At 38.0% G+C, this 14767-nt stretch overlaps 1 protein-coding gene across 1 annotated transcript in view; it reads right to left on the reverse strand.

Moving 5' to 3' along the window:
* LOC140228366 (uncharacterized) overlaps nucleotides 1-14767 on the reverse strand; it is a 114511-nt gene that overhangs the window by 39899 nt on the left and 59845 nt on the right. The window contains exon 3 of the mRNA XM_072308591.1: nucleotides 4599-4794. Coding sequence (XP_072164692.1) covers nucleotides 4599-4794 — 196 coding nt within the window. The remainder of the gene's footprint in view (nucleotides 1-4598; nucleotides 4795-14767) is intronic.

Genomic DNA, 14767 nt, shown 5'->3' on the forward strand with positions numbered 1-14767 from the left:
CAATAATTTTTGTTGGTGCTATTATGCCAAATTATTCTCTCACTTGCCATATATTTTGGTGTTGTTTTATATGGTGGTTTAGTGATATCTGTTATCGAAATTACAGAAGATTGTGCCAATTCGGTCATTATAAAACAAATGATTTCATGATCAGGTTTTGCAGCTAACCTGACACTTCATTTCTAGTTTCAGTTGTTTTTTTATGGTGATACCCACCCTCGCACTGAACGTGGCTCTGAGCTGTTCTGATGGACCTCCTTGTGGTTATGAGAACTTCTCGTTGACCAGTTTATTTTGTGATACTATAGTCAAATTCATAGGTAACTTGTCAGTACTTATGTTATTGGACTACATGTAGTCCCCAGAGTCATAGTCATTTAATGATTATGTTTAAGTAGCAATGAGTTTGAAGCCTGTGTTTTATTGTATAGATGGTCACGTGAGTACTACATGAATAACCTGGCCATATGGATATATACGGATCATGTTTATTTTGGCCCGTGTATGTGATCAAGTCTATATTATTTTGGATAGTGATTTCTTGAAATTTAGATGGTTCTGTTCAGGTCCATTGATCTACCACTGTTTTTGTTAGATGGTTGTGATACAGTGTAGTTGTACGCTGTTGTTCCATTGGTTACCAGTATATTTGATCCCCATGCAAGTTCCTGCCTATTTTGTAGGCATGTTCATATTTTTTCAGGGTACTGTGTAAATAACAAATCTTTCATTGTTTACGTGGTACTCTCTCCTAGAGCGTTAGTTTGATTACCTTTTCATTATGTGACTGCAGTTTTTATATTAGATTAGTTTGCCTTGTTAGGACGTGCCGCATACACGGGCCCTGTTATTTAGGATAGTAGAGTACACGTTGTAGTTATCCCTATTCAGTTTTTAATTTGGCGAGGAAGGGGATATAGAAGATGTGATCAGGATGATTTGAGTGTATGATTATATAAATATTATACATGGTGTGAAGTCTACACATTGTGTTGGTTAACCATCACATATGGTAATGATTTTAATGGTCAGAATGATTGTAAAGCCAATGCTGGTTTTATTTTTGTGATACAATGTATATATGTTTTAATCTATATACCCTTATTATATCTTGATCTTAATAAGAAATCGATGAGTGTATATTGATATAATTGTCTGCAGGAACAATGTTATGTTGAAGAGTTTTCTTTTGTTGAGTGCAATTTTAGACCCATGCACTGCCTTTTGTATAATGAAGGTAATCAGTGTTGCGGTTTAACGATCAGCAGGATATGAATGTATCCAATTTAGGCATGGTAAGTTAAATGGTTATAGTCCACTCCTTATGGGTAGTTTATAAGCCCAATGGTGTGTGTTCATTTGTGTTATCAGTATTTCTTGTTTTATATTGATCGATTTAACAAGAAGGAAAGAAAGAAGAAGAAAGAAAGAAGAAAAAAGGCAGTCACGCCAGGGATTGTTGTTAGACAGTTTGTTCATGTTACTTGTTAACGCCCTCTATTGACGGCACCACCCGAGTGTCTCGGGCCTGGTTCAATAAATCCTTTCACACCCTACTCGAGGTCGTCTGGAGTTTCGTTATTCGACTGGCGCTATTATTATCAACAAAAGAGTAGAAAGGACTTTGAGGGAAAGACATACTCATGACAGCACAAATAGCAAACAGAGCAGGGTAAGGCCTAACAAGCAACAGCCATAGCTAGAGATCATTTTTAATACATTTCTGAATTGAAATGTGACAATATATGTGTGCTTTTGAATGCAAGAGACCTCTTCAGTTTTGTGCAAACACAATATAGGCACCATCGTTTCAACTATCAGGGCAGTGATACAGATACAATTGCAAAAGAGAAGACAGGAGACTTTTCTTGGACAAATAATTTGCTAGGGACGGATAAATAGAAATAAAAATAAGATATGAGCAAAGCTGTTAACTCTTTATGTGCAACATTCGCACGCCCGCTGAGTCGATGGCATGCCAAGTTGGCAAATTCTGATCAAACGCACAACCTATCCAAACCGATTGATAACTCGCAAAATGCGACAGTACAATGAAGCGTTTCCTGTCACATGTCACTTGCATTTTATGTGGTGATTGACTATCAAGTGGTGTTCCCTACTGGATTTGCAAGTAAATTTTAAATTTCTGTCTCTGTTTTGCGTGCAAAAGTCATGCCTCTACAATAATGTAGCTACTGGTCATTTGAATGAAAAATAATCATAGATTTGTCACAAAATTTACATCAAAGCAAAGCTTGCCATTTTCTCTCCAACTTTGCTCATCACATGTCCAGGGTAACAACAATCTATAACAGTTATACAGATTTGAAAAATAAAATGTTTTCCCAAAGCATGAACATGTTGCTGTCTCAAAATAATGTGGCACACAGGGGGTTTATACCATGGTACATAATGGGTTAGATTAGAGCAATTTGATAGCCCTGGCCCTGTACAGTCACCTGAAATTAATCAAAACCATTCAGCTTGAGCATAAATTGTTCCTCCACTGCAATAGAAGAATCTTCCAAGTCATAGCTATGTCATACGAAGACACGATATAACTGAATTCTGAATATAAAGCTGAAATTATGGCTGGTATGATGTTTCATATTTAGCCTCATGTCAAGCGGTCTCTCTTTCATTACTTTAAAGTTTATTGTTGTTGTTTCTTTGTCACTGTCAATTTTCCATATCATTGTGTACTGTAAAAGTGGTTTCTTTCGCGGCGGTTTTATTTTTGCGCTTTTTGCGCTTTGAGATTGAACCGCAAATTTAACATCACGCGAAAATGTTTTGAAAAGTCGCGCAAAATTAACTACGCAAGGAAATGTTTTGAACTCGCCTCTTGTTACAACGCGCACGTGCACACACGAAGATTCCGCGCATTGAGTGTATTGATGGTCAACACACACACAGCGATACCGCGTAATGTAGGTACAAGCATGTTATAAAGTACTCGATCGAGAGACAGGATTTCAGGCAAGCCTGCATTTCATTCTAATTTCTATTTAATAAATAAAAGAATAATTGGATTATAGTTTGGGTTTTCATGTGCAAAACAAAACAGTTTTAGCCGACTGTGAATTCACAGATTTTGCCGACCGCGAATTTAAACACAAGCGAAAAAGTCGGCACGGATGGAAACCGCAAAAGTATCTGTACGCGAAAGAAACCACTTTTACAGTATTCATATCTTTGAATTTAATTTTATTCCTTCTTTCTTGGTGTTTATTAGCTTAATGGATGAACTGTGGCACTGTACTAGATTGCTGTTTCCAGATTAAAAGTTATCAGCTGTAGTTTTGGTTTCAAGGGCCTATAGATTAACGGTCCTGTTTACCTTTGGGAACAGTGATTTAAAAATGTTCGAGATATCACATTTGATGCATATGTGTAGGTCTGTTGTATCACAAAACATCCTCCCACATAAAATTTTTGCACTGAAGCCTAAAATATAAGGAAATATCAGTATTTTTCTCACTAAATCATATAAAGTGTAGATGGCTTAGTCTGGCAATATTTTTATCATAACTACTGTTCACATTTTGTCTATGTAACGATACTAATACAATGATTATAAGGATTCAAATTTTTACATTGGTTGTTTCTATCCCAAACTCACATTTTAGAACTATTTTGAAGCACTCATGCTGAGTTTTTGTTTCATCTGCAAATGGTAAATTATGCCTACATAACTACTGTTCACATTTTGTCTATGTAACGATACTAATACAATGATTATAAGGATTCAAATTTTTACATTGGTTGTTTCTATCCCAAACTCACATTTTAGAACTATTTTGAAGCACTCATGCTGAGTTTTTGTTTCATCTGCAAATGGTAAATTATGCCTTTAAACCTAAGAAATCTGTTAAATCAAGTGATTTATGTGAAAGTGAATGTAATACTTTTCTTCTCTTTATTTTGTTGATTTAATAGTTTCAAAGTGTTCTTTATGATTTTGAGATGTAACCAAGGATAAGAAGTGGTGCCCCCCCCCCCCCCAAAAAAAAAGGCAAACAACAAATTACATTTTCCTGACTTGTGATGGCACATATCTTAACCATATAGATAGCACCCTGAGGACTTTACTGATAATGTCAACTCTGCTCTTTACAAAGCAGTACATATCCCACTAGCTTGTTAAGTAGCTTTGGCTTTTCAAAACGAATAAATTTTCTCTTTATGAATGTGGATATGCTGAGAGAATTTTCAATGACAGGATGAGAGAAAAAGGCAGAGAAACACATTTTCATTTGCCTCCACCTCACAAATGATATGTAGATGAGCTGCACAGATTTTGGGGGGAAATCTATCATGCTTAATAGTTAACATGCACTGAACTTGCGAAAAAAATATATAATTATATATTCTTTTCTAGCCATAAACTTGACTGGGATTTTTGTATTGTAATAATTGTACAGGAGAAAATATGCATACACATTGATATTGATAAATTGAAAGGGACAAACAAAGGCAACTTTCAAGTTTAGAGATCAAATTCAAAGATCAGTCTAGGTGACAATAAAATGCCTTCTTGACTTTGCAAAGTCAGAGGGAGGTCTCTTTCTTCACAGAAGCTACCCAGTAACACTCACATCTTGCAGCATCTTTCCTAGCTTGACCAGTGCTGCCTTCATGCTACTCAATTCTTGTACCATCTGTTTATAGACGCTGGCATCCAAGACTATGGTCTCTCTCCCAACTAGGTGTCCCAACCCTCCGGCCCTCAGGTTGGCCCGAGGTGAGCTGGTATAGGAGGCATATGTCTGTCCCGTAGAATGATGACGATGTCTGAGGAACATGCACAAGAATTAAAAACATATCTGAGTTAATGCACTGAATTTAATAGTTTTGCATGAAATCTTCACTTCAAGGATAGTTCTACAATTTCTAGCAATTTTGTATTTCATGGCTCAAGATTATGATGAAATAAACATGTTACCGGTAACACACATTCTTTGTGACTTGTGAATTGCAAGGGGAATGTTCTGCATCACATTCTAGAAGAGATTCACTGCCTAAATGAATAACAACTATGAAATAATCATTGTTTTGCTTTGTTGTAAAAGCATGATTCACATTTGTCTTTTTTTTTATACAATACAAACATTCATGACGTGGAATGTGGCATTAAAATCTTTATGAAATTTAAACTATAAGTCTATAAATACTTAGAACATGTTTTCAAAATGAGACATTTAGTTAAAAAATGAATGATTCTGCTGTGACTCTTATACAAATCACATGCTTTTAAAACAACTATCAAATGCAAATCTGTCACATGTCAAGTTCTCCATGTGTTCTCTATTGGTATTATCACTTTAGAAATGCACAATACAAAACCATTATATTATCATTATAATACAAAGTTGTACAATCCCACAGAAGACATTCGAGATGACACCTAGTTCCTGTCATTTATCCACACGTACAAGAAGAGTCTAAAAGTTTGTTGCCTTAGGAGAAGTAGTCCTATCCTAATCCCTCTTTAAATATTGTTCAGCATTTCTAAGATAAACTCATATTAGCTAGCCTTCTAAAAAAAAAAGAAAAAAATATATATATACATATAATATATATATAAAATATAACTGACTCTACCATGTTCTGACACTGTTTTCATCAAAAGAGAAAAAGAAACAAGTACTCAGAATCCATTTTACAAATATGTGGTGAGAAACTTTTTAAAACAGAATGAATACAAGTTGTTTTTGTTTAATAAATACTACAAAAACAAAACAAAACAAAACACACACACAAAAAGAAATTTATAAAGTCATGAAACCAACTAAAAATGATAGGGCAAATCCAAAATATTTTGCACTTAAAGGTTATATAAAGTTTTGGTACCTCAAAAGTTTCCCTGAATTTCCTTGTCTTAGTTTGTGTTTCAGGTTAAAGTACCTTTCATATAACTAACACTGTGAGACTTACTCGCCCCAAAGTGCTCTCATGTCTCCGTAATCATGCAATGATGGTTTCGTACCAGAGCCGCCGCCGTACGGCGGCGAGGTAGTACACATATCGTACGAAACCATTATTGCATGATAACTGCGACCAGCAGCGTGCAGCCCCATACGCATAGCTAACTGCGACCAGCAGCCCCATAACGCATAGCTAAATGGGGCTTCGCATTGTAGCTTACAGGATCATGACAGATTTAGTATCGCGGGTAAATATCAACTTAAAATCCAAAAATTTCTTCAATTTGAAGACTTACCAGTTAAGGTGAAGTATTGAAAACAGGCTTCGGGCAACGTTTGGTTCTGCCAATAGTTCCTTTCTGTTCGAATTGATGACTGAATGTGACTCGGTCGAGAGGACCTTGGGAGAGCTACACTGACTTGATGGCCAGCGCATGCGCACACAAACATCTTATCCGTTCATGGATTTGAAATTTGTTCGCATGTGATGTGTGCGTATGCGCTGGCCGTAGTAATCAGTGTATGTAGCTCTCCCAAGGTCCTCTCGACCGAGTCACATTCAGTCATCAATTCGAACAGAAAGGGACTATTGGCAGAACCAAACGTTGCCCGAAGCCTGTTTTCAATACTTCAACTTAATTGGTACATGTAAGTCTTCAAATTGAAGAATTTTTGGATTTTAAGTTGATATTTACCCGCGATACTAAATCTGTCATGATCCTGAATGCTACAATGCGAAGCCCCATTACGCTATGCGAATGGGGCTGCCGGTCGCTATGCGTATGGGGCTGCTGGTCGCAGTTAATTGCATGATTACTATTAATAGACGAGGGAATTAAGACGTATTTCAGCTCAGTTGGCACTGAAAATCATGTCGACTTACGCGAGTTGTTGACTTATAAATGTCGACTAATGCAAGGAAATTTTCAAGGAATTCATAACAAAGGCAAAAATCGGGACTTTTCTATTGTGTCAACTTATGCGATGTCGACTTCGAGGTTTACTGTATTAACTTAGCTCTATATCACTTCTGGTTCTAGAGAAGACTTTTGAAGATTCCTTAATTTTGGGGTGTTTGGGCCCCTCTGGGGGCCCCCAGGTGGGGCATGGTGCCCATTTGAACAAATTGAGATCCTATCCCCCTAGGGGTGATACCTGCCAAGTTTGGTGAAAATCGGTCATGGGGTTCTCAAGAAGAAGATGAAAATGTAAAAAGTTTACGCACGACACACGACGGACGACGCACGAAGAGCGATCGAAATAGCTCAGTTGAACCTTTGGCTCAGGTGAGCTAAAAATGCGACAATTTTCGATGTCCCACGTGTTACACTAATTTTTAATTTTGCAATCTTACTGGCCACACACAAGCAATTTTCTTTCTTCTTTTAAAATTCATGTAATCTAATATCTTGGCTTTAAAATGACGTCAAGTTTGTCTTATGTGAATCGTTTTGAATCTTCAGCCATGAGCGATCAAATAGCTTGGACTTGCCCAATAGTAGAATATGGGTAGTATTCGAGTGGCTTGAAAACAAAACATTAAAATCCAAAAGAAGATGGTGGCTGAGACTTTTTGAAACACCAAGACATTCTATTCTTCACAAACAGAATGCATAGATTTCTTTAACTTTGCATATACATTGTACACTTGCACTTGTAAGGGACACCTTGAGGCTAATAAATCCATTATATACTATATCCAGATTAAGCTACATGTAAGCCATTGCATGCCTTTGGTTGCCATTAAAGACCATAGAGCATAGAGATTCATGGAGTTGGAAGGCTGGCCCAGTTGAGATCATATTTGAGAACCTCCATGTTATATGAATTGTGTGCAGCTTTATCCGCTGATCTCAAGGTAAGTACACACACGAAACAAAGAATATCGTCTAGGGTCGACCAATGCTTTGATGCACGTATTGCTAAATGGTGATACTCTTGGGTTTTTTTAATGTACCCTGGTGGGAAGTGAACATATTGGGCCACCCATGAATCCCCATTTTACGCGGTCTTTAACATATTATAGATCAGACACTCGGCACTGAAAAAGAGTATTCTGGCCAATAATTGTAATGACACCCACTCATTAAAGACAGCGGAAAATTCACTTCCATATGCCATAAAACAGGTTACTATCAAAAGTCTGTGTTTGACAAGCAAAATAATCAATCTTGTTTAAAAATGTGTACATTGTATCAATATTGTAAATGTCTCAAAGCAACAGTTTGTCACTACAACACAAAGCCCTGTGTTCAAATTGTTTGTCACTACAACCTGTATAATACAAAGCCCTGTGACCAAATATGATAATATGCAAATACCGGCAACTCAAGACTAACATTATTCTGCACAGATTTACAGTGAGTATTTGTCTTTTCTTTTCTTTTTTTACCTGTTTCTGAAGATTTCTACACCCTTAGAGTACTTCTCTTCACAATGTACTTGGATGGTCCCTGTGTGACTGTACATTGCTTTAATACATCACAGGCAAATCCTGACAGACACTGGTATTACGACTGAGGGACTTCACAGTACGTATGATCAGTACCAAGTTCCACGTCACCAAACTCTGACAATGCACAGGATATATGTGACAAGAGTACACTATACAGTGTACAAGTCCCTCAGCAAGATCTCACAACCTGGTGACAAATCAGAATGAATGTACACTGTACAGCCTGTCATCCTCCACGGATCTATAAAAAAAAAAAAAACAAAAAACAAAACAAAAACAAAATACCCCCCCAAAAAAAAAAATCAAAAAAAAAAAAAAATCAGTGAAACACACACCCGCTCGCACACACACACACACACACACACACACACTACATGTACATGTATGTATACACTATTAAAGTCAGTGATTGGGAACCCAATCATGCAAGACTGCTTGTGTACAGATAGTAACCTAATTCTAATTGTAACATCCTACATGGGAACATGTAGGTAACTGCAGGCTGTCAACAAAAGACTTTCCCCACTGATTTTAACAGAATTCATACAGTCCACACACTATTGACCTACGACCGTGTACAGATTGTACATGTACCTGACATGTGTGATCCAATTGACCTGTTTGTGGTTTAACAGATTGAATCATAACAATGTTCAAACACCATCCCTGAGGGGAGTTTATGCCTCTGTGGCTGAAAACTACCATGTTCATATTTCAATAAGGTACAGACCTTTCTAAATCACAGCTGAGCTACGTGTATAAATTATGCTGCAATTGGAGACTCGTGTCTGCTGGATTTCTTTTCAGATCTTGATACCTAAGTACTGTAGAAGCTGTAACAGTTATTTTCCTCATTTAAAGATATTTTCGCAAATGAGGTCAGACATTTTCGCAAGATGTTGTTTTTTGTAATTTTGACATCGAGGCTATCATAAGTGCACTAATGCCTTGGAGAAATAAGATGTTTTCATATACTATGTTGTTAAATTCGCAATCCATCAGGGATTTGCAAAATTTGCGAAAATAACAGCTTACAGTACCCAAAAGAGTTACTAATTTACAAATAAAAACAATATATTGAAATGTATGCATAACAGACAAACTCACATTTTTAACACTCTTAGATTCCAGTGGTGGTAATACAGAAATTTTAAACATTCATAGCTCTGTCTTTCTTTATAAACGGTTAAGAAGAGTTAACATTATCTATACATTTAAAAAAACAACAACCTAGAAGTATCACTGAATGAGGTTTAAAACCCCAACCTTAACTTGAGGATGTTAGCTCATTATACAATAATCTAGTATGTTCTTCATCATGCACTGTTCATCATTGATTAAATATGTGTTTCGCTCATTTAAGAATTTGTCACATTTGCCAAATCTAAATTCAAATGCTCAAAACACTGTGAGAATTCATTAGTAATTTGTACAATTACCTTTAAAAAAATGCTGTTAACATGGCAACACATTGTTTGACTTTGATGAAAGAGCAGATTTGCACATCTGTTAAAGCAGTAACATACAATACAATGTATCAAATCTAAAGTCAAATGCTGAAAAACTGAGAGGGAGTTTGCTTATAAAATCACAATTTTGTACGTTTTATTGAAAAAATGTGGTTACCATGGCAATGCATTGTTCAACACTGACATACAATAAGATGTGTTTTGCACATGTATTTTAAAACTAGCGTGTGGTAATACAATACCAAATCTCATGTCAAATGCTCAAAAACTGGGGGAGTACGTGCAATCCACAATATTTGTGTGATTTTTATTATAAAATAATATTACCATCATGGCAACACAGTGTTTGACAATGATAATGATACAGTGTAAAGTTTGCAAAACTTCATATCATAATGGTCACATATATGCCAAAAATCAAGAAAAATGTTTTAAAAAAAATGAGGGAGTATAAAACTAACTTGACAATAAATCTGTAAGATTTGAATACAAAATATGTTGTTGCAATGGCAACAAGTACAATTTAGTTCAACAATAAAACAAGAGACCCCGGGGTCACAGCTCACCTGAGTATCGCAAGTTCACCTTTCACGCATTCACTAATCTAAATTACACACAGCTCTACTAAAATTTGACCAGGCATTCTCAAGTAGAGGATGAAAATGTACAATTATGGCCCAAATTTGGACCCCCCCCCCCACCCATAGTATTAATTTTAGCTACACTTCTGGTTCTAAGATTTTTAAAGATTTCTTAATTTTGGGGGGTTGGGGTTCCCCTGGGGCCTCCCCGGGTGGGGCATGGTGCCCATTTTATAACAAATTGAGATCATATTGCAAAGTCCCCTAGGGATGCTACCTGCCAAGTTTGGTGAAAATCGGTCATGGGGTTCTCAAGGAGAAGATGAAAATGTACAATTTAGGCTCCATTAGGACCCCTCCTGACCCCCCTCCCCTGGGTCCAAAGGGGAGCACCCCTGATTCCGCCATGAACAAACTTAAAACTACATTCATCAATGTACTAACTCATAGCATAACTTAGCTCTATCACTTCTGGTTCTAGAGAAGATTTTTAAAGATTCCTTAATTTCTTTATTTATTTATTTCTTTATTTTTTTTTTTTTTTTTTGGGGGGGGGGGGGGTTGGGCCCCCTGGGGGTCCCCTGGGTGGGGTATGGTACCCATTTGAACGAATTGAGATCCTAACCCCCTAGGGATGCTACTTGCCAAGTTTGGTGAAAATCGGTCTTGGGGGTTTTTGAAGAAGAAGATGAGTATTTATGTAAAAAGTTTACGCATGACGCACGACGCATGACGGACGACGGACGATGGATGACGGACAACGCACAACAGACGCCGGACGAAGAACGATCGCAATAGCTCACTTGAGCCTTCGGCTCAGGTGAGCTAAAAAGATGTGATGTAGTTTGCACATTTACATACTATAGCAGTCACATAAGCCAAATTTCAAGTAAAATATTTAAAAAAAAGGAAGGAATGAGCTAAATCAACAGTATTTCGTATATTGTCGCTGGGGCGACAAGACCTCGTATCTGAAATTTTGGTGAAAATGACTTTTTTGGATGAATGGTGAGATACTCAACAAAGTGATGTCCTGTCCAAATCCTAGCTGTCTTGCCCCAAAAATAAAGCCACCACAGCATGTCAAAGAAAAGGCTTTCCCATTTGATACAGTGCTTTGGCTGCCATGGTCTTTTTTGCTCTCCTGAACATTTCACATTTTGTAGATACGAGGTCTTGTCGTCCCAGCGACGATTATATTGCATTTAAAATAATGTTGTTACCATGGTAACAATTGTTAAACACTGACAAGAGGTTTGAACATCTAAGTACTATCTAAGTACTATTCCGGTTACATGTGCCATTTCAAGCCACATGCTCAAAAACTGAGGGAGTTAAAGGGAAGATAAACCCCAAGAGCGATGTGGATTGAGTGAAAGCAGCAACATTAGTAGAACACATCAGTGAAAGTTTGAAGAAAATCGGACAATCGATGCAAAAGTTATGAATTTTTAAAGTTTTGGTGTTGGAACCGCTGGATGAGGAGACTACTAGAGGTTATGACGTATGAGTGGACAACAATACCAAGAAAATATAAAGAAAATTCTACAAAAATCCATTTTTCATGAAAATTACAAATTCCATCAACTTGATATTGACATATGTTAAGGGTAGCAATTATTCCCCCTGCTTTCTGAAAGAGGTTGGTCCATTGCTCTTTCATGATTCTAGAAAAGTGAATTTTTGTTGAATTTCCTTTATATTTTCTTTGTATTGTTGTCCACTCATACGTCATATCCTCTAGTAGTCTCCTCATCCAGCGGTTCCAACACCAAAACTTTAAAAATTCATAACTTTTGCATCGATTGTCCGATTTTCCTCAAACTTTCACTGATGTGTTCTACTAATGTTGCTACTTTCACTCAATCCACATTGCTCTTGGGGTTTATCTTCCCTTTAACTCAATCCACAATATTTCTGTGTACACGCTTTCTGGTAAAAAAAAAAAAAAAAAAAAAAATGCTCTTACCATGGCAACATTGTTCAGCATTGCTGAAAGATGTGTTTTGCACATTATCTGATATAAAGTAACCGACAGTAAATGAGACAAACTAATATTTGAGAAAATGTCACATTTTCTTTTTAAAAAAAAGAAAGAAAAGAAAAAAAAATGCCATGTGGTACATGTAACTACTGAAAAAGAAAATGTCTCTAAAAGCAGAAAGAGGAAATGACCTGGGTAGACAATATGGCCTCTTTGCATATAACACCTGACGTGCATTACACAACAGAAGCGTAACCACAGGTCTGCGGGAATAGGAGCAGACGTCGGCTGGTCGGATGTAGTTTCCCCAGAATCATTAGGTGAGCAAAATTTGGCTTCATTCCCCTTCTTCCTATAAGCATTAAAAAAAACAAAATAGGCGAAGGGGAAAATGGAGTTCCTTTGAACTTTCATCATCATGTGGCAGCCTCCTACACTGACGTTTCTTGTTGCCACACTATGATTCACATGAACAGCTACGATCACTGCACCTCACATGAGTGAGATCATCTGGACAGCCTGCCTCCACTTACATCTGTCACTCACAACACCATTCATGAATTACCCAAACAGCTTGCACCTCACTCACTATCAAAATTTAACCCCACAAAGGCGGGAGAGGGGTAGGGAATCTGCCCTCTAGCCAACTTTTAGATATGCTAGATTTCCCTTCTTATAAGGCGTGTCTTCTACCCCTTTCCCGCTGCCACTCTCGGTGAAACGCCGTTGGATATCTCGGTGAATTCACCGGGGAACCTCGGGTGAAATTTTCAGTGCCGTCTTTTCACACCTACGACAATGCTCTCGGTGAATTTTGTTATGCAACTTTCCCCTAGACGTGTTTTCTGCTCGCACCGTGGCCGATCCTAGCAGAAGTGTGTAATAATAGCGCGATATTTCGCACACTAATTTCAACGTACTGTATACAGTGCGTAGTGGTTGGTTCGTACTTGTAATTCTCTACCTCTATCGATCGTAATTCGCATATTCGGAGGGCCTTCATTTTTTTTTTTTTTTTTTTGCTCAAAGTGTTGAAATTCGCGACATTAGCCATTCATTACTGTGTAAAATAAAAGAAAGAAAGAATGGAATTTGCTATCACTGTACACCCAGCACTTGACAAGCACAAGGTACAGTACGATAATACGCCAGAGGCGGACCGTACCAGACTGGAAGAGGAAGAAGAAGAAGACACGGCAACTCGATCAAGTACACTCTAATCAGTTCGGTTTATTTGTGCAATTAAACAATACAACACGATGCAATACCACAATGCCGTCGCGGCTGTGAACGTCACACGAACGACATACTACTGTAGTCGTGTGGAGTATGTTTACATGGGTATACACCAACTACATGTGGATTAACTTGGGCGCTTGCTTGCGAAAAACACAATTTGCATATTTCGCCCGGTGTTTCACCGAGACGACCTTTCACGCTGGGCGTTCCTCTGTGAACCACCGGTGGTTTCCCGTTGAACTATCGGTGTTTACCCAGGACGCTTCTAGGGTAAGAATTGCCCAAAATTTAATCGGTGTTTCACCTAGGCTTCCCCTAGGTTTCAACCGAGCTACCTTTCACACTGCGGGGTTCCCCGGGTGCCCCCCGGTGCCCCCGGGGAAGATTTCCTTCAGCGGGAAAGGGGTATTAATCAGCCCGAAGTTCAAACTAGCGGGACATTTTGCGGTCTTAGAAAATAGCCCGATACAGCGAATGTGCGTCTTCATCGGTTCGAACAGCCTGCTTCGGGAAATTAGTCCGAAAATTGACGCATGCGCACTTTGCAATATTACTCTGCCTAGCTCGCGGTTCAAGAATGGATTTCCCCGCTCAAAATCTCCTATATCACCGTATGTACGATTCTACAACCAGGGAGGTGAGCAGTACAGCAAATTCTCTCCAAAGGGATATTGATAACGCTACTCTTTCTTCTGTCCAGTGAGGCATCTTATATGAAATTAACGAATTGCAATGTTTAAACAAGTCCAAAATACACACAATCTGCAAGAATCTTCAGCTAAGGTAGAGTGGACCAGAAGAAGAAGTTAAAAAAAAAAAAACAGATTGCATGCACGGCACTGAGTTTTAATAGGGAGGTGAGAGAAATCGCCTCCCTGGTTTTAAAGATGTCAACAACAGTAGGTCATAGTACACACAATCCATGTGATCCTTGAATACACCGTACGTGTAATGTACTATACACAATCACTAGCTTGTACATGCGCTTTCCATTTGCCAGCTGGCTAACCAGAAGCGTGGAGGGATCGAGAAAATTTCGGGCTGATGGAGACGCACCCAAATTAGCGCGCTATTTCACGAATTAGCGCTCTAGTTGACGAACTAGACCAAGA

The sequence above is a fragment of the Diadema setosum genome, chromosome 5 (assembly GCF_964275005.1).
Source record: "Diadema setosum chromosome 5, eeDiaSeto1, whole genome shotgun sequence".
Lineage (NCBI taxonomy): Eukaryota > Metazoa > Echinodermata > Echinoidea > Diadematoida > Diadematidae > Diadema > Diadema setosum.